The 6,850-nt window shown below is 40.2% G+C and overlaps 1 protein-coding gene and 1 non-coding gene across 2 annotated transcripts; both read left to right on the top strand.

The window, feature by feature from the left end:
• The first annotated feature begins 913 nt into the window (after nt 1-913).
• gnl3 (G protein nucleolar 3) lies at nt 914-6,651 on the top strand. Its single transcript, XM_030729781.1, has 15 exons — nt 914-1,011; nt 1,219-1,277; nt 1,430-1,570; nt 1,767-1,886; nt 1,976-2,056; nt 2,137-2,272; nt 2,379-2,482; nt 3,230-3,380; nt 3,567-3,654; nt 3,850-4,027; nt 4,148-4,290; nt 4,504-4,640; nt 5,783-5,931; nt 6,156-6,225; nt 6,314-6,651. Exons 1-15 carry the CDS (start codon nt 999-1,001, stop codon nt 6,412-6,414), a joined length of 1,671 nt encoding a protein of 556 aa, XP_030585641.1. The 5' UTR covers nt 914-998; the 3' UTR covers nt 6,415-6,651.
• On the top strand, nt 2,990-3,072 carry LOC115781060 (small nucleolar RNA SNORA47). Its single transcript, XR_004020052.1, has one exon. It is a non-coding gene; the product is annotated as a small nucleolar RNA SNORA47 (small nucleolar RNA).
• Nucleotides 6,652-6,850: the final 199 nt, after the last annotated feature.

Raw genomic sequence — 6,850 nt, forward strand, 5'->3', positions numbered from 1 at the left:
CCCCTTTGGGATAATAAAGTTGATAAAGATATCCTTGATCTTTTTATTGCCTACATTAATATTAATTTTAAAGCTTTCTATTATAATCACTATTGTTTTAATAGATTAATCACATTTCTGTAAAAATACTTTTGTACTTTTATTTGAGTCTCATTTTGAACATATCATGGATGGAATCATTGTAGTCTACAGTAAACTATTGTTTTCTTACCATATAGTATTTAGTAACTTTATGATATACACAGCCTGTTATGTTAGTATTAATCTATTTTTTAATGCCATGCCAAAATGTATTTGTATTAATCAATGACTGTATAGATTATAAGTGAGGGCACCTATGAAGAGTGGAAAGATGCTTGGTTCAGGTGCCCTGTGGAGGTATAGAGAAAGGGCAGTTAACACAGTTTTGGAGACTGAGAGAATGCCTGAGGAAGTGTGCTGGTACATATTTTCAAGAACAATAGTGATGTGCAGAACTGTAGTAACTACAGAGGAAAGAGTTGTTGAATATGTATGCTAGATGTATGCTATGATGTATTGTATGGAGACAGTGGCACTGAGAAAAAGCCAGGAGGCTGAGCTAGAGGTGGCAAAGCTGAAGATGCTAAGCTTTTTATTGGGAGTGTCCAGGAGACACAGGATGAGATGGTTTGAACATGTGTAGAGAAGGGATGTTGGATATACTGGACAAAGGATGCTGAATATGGAGCTGTCAGGATAGAGGAAACCTCAGAGAAGATTCATGATGTAGTGAAGGAGGACATGCAGAGGGTTGGTGTGACAGAGGAGGATGCTGAGGCAGATGATCCGCTGTGGTGACCCCTAAGGGGAGCAGCTGAAAGAAGAAGCAATAGAAGATTTTAACTAAACCCTCCCGGTCAGTAGGTGGCGAAATACCAGCCACACGCTGAAAGAACCGGAAATGACATCGTCAAACGTGTGCCGTCTCCCACGTGTGAGAGCGTTTCAGTCACATTTGGTAGGTCCACGGCTCCACCATGAAACGACCCAGTAAGTAGATAACGTGGTTACAGTAATACTTTATTATAATTCAAATAAACCACTATGTAGGGCTTTACTGGTCTGTTAACCCCACCTCTCCGGTTAACAGGCTGGTGGCAGTCATAGCTGGAGGTCCCTCTGGCCAGCCTGCTTTATCTTCGCTTTTAGCTAACAGCCATTAACTGTTTTATTATTATTATTATCTCTCATCTTCAGAGTTAAAGAAAGCAAGCAAGCGGCTCTCATGTGCCAAACGTTATAAGATACAGAAGAAGGTAAGCGCCTTAATTTTGATATTCTAGGAAGACTTTGAATAAAAGTTTTACACAGGAGGCCCTTGTAAACCCGACTCTGCCTTGGGCTGCCCCCTTTATAATCGGATTTTTGTGTCAACATGAAGCCTAATAACATATTGTTCTATATTTAGGTCCGGGAGCATAACAGAAAGCTACGGAAACAGGCAAAGAAGAAAGGAGTGAGCAAACGAGTGAAGAAGGATATCGGTGTGCCCAACAGTGCTCCCTTCAAAGAGGAGGTCCTCAGGGAGGCCGAACAGAGGAGGCTGCAGGTTAGCAGTCAAATGGCTTTTTTAACGCACAATATTACAACATCAGTGCAGGAGCAAGTTAAAGGTTAATGCACAGGTCTTCCAAAAGTCTGTGTGCCTTAATCATCTTAGCTTTTATATGCATTTGGAAAAACACTATGTCGCTTGTGTTGGTGAAGTGTAACTAAAAGTCTGTAAATAAGTATTTATCTCATAGATTGAGGAAGAAAAAGAAAGAAAACGGCAAGCTAAAAAGGAGGAGCGAGCCCAGAAGAGGAAAACGGACAAAGAGGCTGCAAGTAAAGAAGCAGAACCCACGGCTAAGAAAGTTCGCAAGGTAAAAAGTCTGTCGCTGTAATAAGTGTATTCAGCTTTTCCGCTGACTCTTCTCCGCCGACTGCAGTTTGTTTACTCTTGTTTTTATAGGATGGCAGTGGAAATCAATCTGAGAATAAGGCTGCCCCAGACAAGAACTCAAAACATTTCCTTTGTGCCGAATTAAACAAGGTAAAGCTACCCACTCCCAGGTATGTTATTGTCCCAGAGAATGATAGCTTTTAACGCTAACGGAAACTCACCCATTTCAGGTTCTTGATGCATCTGATGTAGTAATAGAAGTCCTTGATGCTCGTGATCCACTGGGGTGCAGGTGTCCACAGCTCGAAGAGGCTGTGCTGCAAAGAGGAGGCGGCAAGAAATTACTTTTGGTTTTAAACAAAATAGGTAAGTAGATTTGGGATGCTGTCTTATTATGCTTCATGTACAGTATATAAACCATGGTTAGCAGGGTTGTGATCTATATGTGTGACTTTGATTTTCTCTGTTGCAGATCTGGTACCAAAGGAGAATGTGGAAAAGTGGGTCCGGTGTTTACAGCAGGAGCTTCCTGTAGTGGCATTTAAAGCATCAAAACAGAAGCAGGATGGAGCAGTGGTAAGTGGTCCATTTTACACATTTGTGATTTAAAAAAAAAAAAAAACGGAATACTTTATCAGCTGTTTTTGTCTATGACCTTTATATGTATTCATGTAGAAGCTACTTTCAGTTGCTCCCTTGTCACCAGGGGTCACCGCACCACATCTGTATGTGGCAGTTTTCACCTGATATTGTTCCTGATGCAGCCCCAAAGGGGATTTGTCTATCTGGCTGGAACTGAACCAGCAACCTTTCGTTTGCCATTAACTGTAATAATTGTAACCTTCTATGCAACAAGTTTTATCTCAGTCAGGTTTATTGGACAAATTTAAATATACGAAAGAGCAGAAAGTGAAGTGTCTCATCCGTCCAGATCACAGCCATGTTTCATTCATTTCATGAGTTGACTGTCTTAGCAGACCAAAATAATGAGTCTGCTTGCAAAACCGTGTTACTCAACTAGCAACTAGTATGATTTGAATGTTTACTAAGAAGTAATTATTGCAAATGACATTAATTTTGTTGTGGAGGACTGAGAAGGTTGAGCAGCTTGTTCTGTGCTGTTGTAACTGGTATAGCCTCCAAGATTAGCAAACAAACCACATAATTAATTCAACCTGTTCTATGCAGAGCTGATATGTGTGTTTGTGTATCATTTTTAAAAACACACACAAATACAATGCAAATACATTTTGACAAGAGAGTGAACCTCTTCTGCTTTAAGTGTTTATGAGAAATTAATTTGTCTGGTTCTGTCTTCATCAGAAAGCCAAAAAGCGCAGATTAGTGGCCTCTAACGAAGTCCTGGACAGATCCCGAGGAGCAGCCTCCTTTGGAAATGCTTGTTTTGCAGAGCTGCTCACAAGTTATGCTGATAAAACGCAGGGTGAAGGTTCACTCAGAGTTGGCGTAGTTGGTAAACACATTTCTTTATGATTTTTATTTATTTACTTTGGTTAATATGTCATCCATGGATGTTGTATTCAGTATCTCTTCAGCCTCTCATTAGTAAATTTAATGTCTTACAAAGCTTTGTGGCATGGATATAGTATTGGGGTATTTGTATTTAATTAATCTTTTTCACACCTCCTTTTACCTTCAGGCTTTCCTAATGTTGGGAAGAGTAGCATCATCAACAGTATAAGGGAAGCCCCGGCTTGCAATGTTGGTATCAAGAGAGGTACCACCAAGTAAGTGGCAATTTTAAAAAATCCAAACTTTACGCAGAGCTCTTCGGGATTTGTTTTCTGCTTCGTTTGCTTTAAAAGTCGTAATTAATGTGAAACTTGGTGGTAAATGCACTTCTTAGACCCACTCATATTTTTTTTTTTTTTTTTTTTTTTTTAATAATTGTTGATTATTTTTTCTTCTCTAATATTCACCAGAATGATGCAAGAGGTGCACGTCGCAAAGAATGTGAAGCTAATAGACAGCCCAGGAGTTCTGGCGTCACCGTCCAACCCACCGGCCTCGATGGCTCTGAGGAGCCTGCAGGTGGAGGAGGGCAGTGAGAGTGTGCTGGAGGCTGTCAGGAATCTGCTTAAGCAGTGTGATAAGACCCAGGTACAAAAGGTTTCTCTCGCAGGAGAGACTTGTTTCACAGTGTTAACCATTGTAGATTCAGTTGCTGCAATAAATGACATTGTTACAATAAATTAAGGTTATTTGTTCTCATTGTTTCAGATCATGCTTCAGTATAACGTCCCAGACTTCAGAAATTCTCTGGAGTTTCTGACCCTTCTTGCCAAAAAGCGTGGTTATCTGCAGAAGGGTGACGTTCCCAACACAGTGCAGGCAGCCGCCACGTTCCTTGGTGATTGGACGGGGTGAGTGTTTTCGCATGCTTTCCTAAAGCCTTTGGAAGGGTGGGCAGCTGCAGTGTGTGACTGGAAATGAAGACAAAATGCAATTCTTGATTTTATTATGAAGACTTCTAATCCAACTCTGATCCAGTTAGTGTGCTGAGCCTTGGCACTTGGCAAATTGTTCAGTGCTTTTAAATGACAAAATCCTGCATCTCTGGCTTGGTGTCTCCTCAGACCCAAACTGAGCTACCACTGTAAGGCACCAGCAAACCGCAGCCTTCCTCCCTACCTGTCTGACGCTGTGGTCACAGAGATGCAGAACGGCTGGAATCTACACAAAATAAAAACAGGAAATGAGGAAACTCTGAAAGGTACTAATGTCATATTTTTAGCTTCACAAGTAAATGAAACCAGACACTATTATAGATTTATTATAAATTTGAAAATTCTCTTTGAGCAGTTCTTGGCAATAGTAGTAGTTTCTGGTTGGAAATAGGACCTGAAATGTGTGCCTCTAAAACCAGGGATAGAGTAGTAGATGGATGCAGTAGGAGCATAAATGAATGAAGGGTGAAAGGGACAAGGAGATAGGTTCTCAGCAGTGTATGTACTATAATTAATAAACTCTCTGGTCACTTCATTAGTTACACCTTGCTAGTACTGGGTTAGACCCCCTTTGCCTTCAGAACTTCATGGCACTGATTTAACAAGGTGCTGGAAACCTTCCTCAGAGATTTTGGTCCATATTAACATGATGCAATTATCCCATTTAGCCACATCCAAAAGGCATGCTATTGCATTGAGATCTTGATTAAGTACAGTGAAATCATTGTCATGTCCAAGAAACCAGTTTGAGATGTTTTTGAGCTTTGTGACATGGTGCGTTATCCTGCTGGAAGCAGCCATCAGAAGATCACATAATGGTCATAAAGGGATGGACATGACCAGTAACAGCAAACAGTCAGTGATGCTCAGTTGGTACTAAGAGGCCCAAAGTGTGAAACAACAAACACGCCACGTTCAGTTACTTACATCATCTTTCTTTGCCATTCTGATGCTCAGTTTGAACTTCATCAGTTTGTCTAGGCCCTGTCTATATGCCTAAGTGCACTGAGCTGCTGCCATGTGGTTGGCTGATTAGATATCTATTAATGAGCAGTTGAATAGGTGTCCCTAATAAAGTGACCAGTGAGTATATGTACGATATTAACCAAAGAAATGAAAATCATCCTTATGAGTGAGTTTGTAGATAACTAAACCACCATACCCACTGTACTGTTTTCTGGTTCTTTGTCAGTCCAGATGACAGAATGCAGCATACATTAAATAATTTCAACAACGTTCATTTCTAGATTTTTTTTTTTTTTTTTTTTTTGCAGGGTTTGTTCTTATGAGGTGTAAAGAGTCATAGTTTGGCCTGTTGAAGCCTGAAGTTTTTTTCAGTTTGATACTTGTGAATGTTCTGCAGTGTATTCATTTTTAACTATTTTATTGAAAACATTTACTTTTGCAGCTGTTAGATTTCCGAACCAGGCCAGCAGTATAGGCTTCACCTCTAAAGGGCCGACTGCAGGTCTCCTGAGTGTCACCGACATCTTTGACGGAAAGCCTGGAGCTGCAGCCACAGAGGGAGGAGGAGAACAGAACGATGAAAACAGTGAGGTAATTACAGATGGGAAAACCGTCAGATAATGCAGCTGCTTAAAATGTTATTAGAGGTCCACTCTTCTGGAAATGAGGACAAAAATGCAAGTCTTGATTTGATCATGAAGACTTCTAATCCAACTCTGATCCTGACTGGAACCCCCCACCCCCCAATAAAACACCTCTGTATATCTTGGAGATTGTTGGAATTTAAATAACTGAAACATCTGTTCTTTTTGCAGCCTGAACAAGCCAATGAGGACTCAAATAAAACAGAGAAAGCAGCAGAACCACAGGGAAAGACACTCAAAAGTAAATGTTTTGAAAAAGATTGCTTTATTTACTTACTAAAATATGCCCATCAAGGCAGCTTGTTACATCTCCACTCTTCTCTTTGCAGAAAAAAAAGGGAGTGTGCGGTTTCAGTCTGTACCCATTGACACCAGCTTCTCAACAGCAAATACAGACGATGCCTATGACTTCAACATAGATTTTAAATGATATAACCTTCGTGTTGAACGAATGCCTGCAGTATCATGGACATTCACACTTTAGCTGAGTTTTCAGCTGGATTGTTCTTCTTGGACTGCCCAGGAAATGGACTTAATTGCATAGTATGCATCTGTACATATCTACTGACTTTTTCCAATCAAACATCTTTGTAATATCCTGTTATTGCAGGAAAATGTGTGTATATAGAAATCTTACTACAAAGGTAATAAACCTGCAAAGAAACAAGTTGTTGCCCAATTCTATTTTTCCCCGTCAATGAATTTCAACATGAACATCCTATTAACTGCAACATCTCTACTCAGTTATTGCACATCCCATTTCAGGAAATGTGATGCAGTACGGACAAAGCCGACCAACGCAAAAAACAGCTGAGCAATGACATAATCGAGAACTAGACTTTATGCTAATATCTCTCATAATTCTA

This window comes from Archocentrus centrarchus, chromosome 5 (genome assembly GCF_007364275.1).
Source record: "Archocentrus centrarchus isolate MPI-CPG fArcCen1 chromosome 5, fArcCen1, whole genome shotgun sequence".
Lineage (NCBI taxonomy): Eukaryota > Metazoa > Chordata > Actinopteri > Cichliformes > Cichlidae > Archocentrus > Archocentrus centrarchus.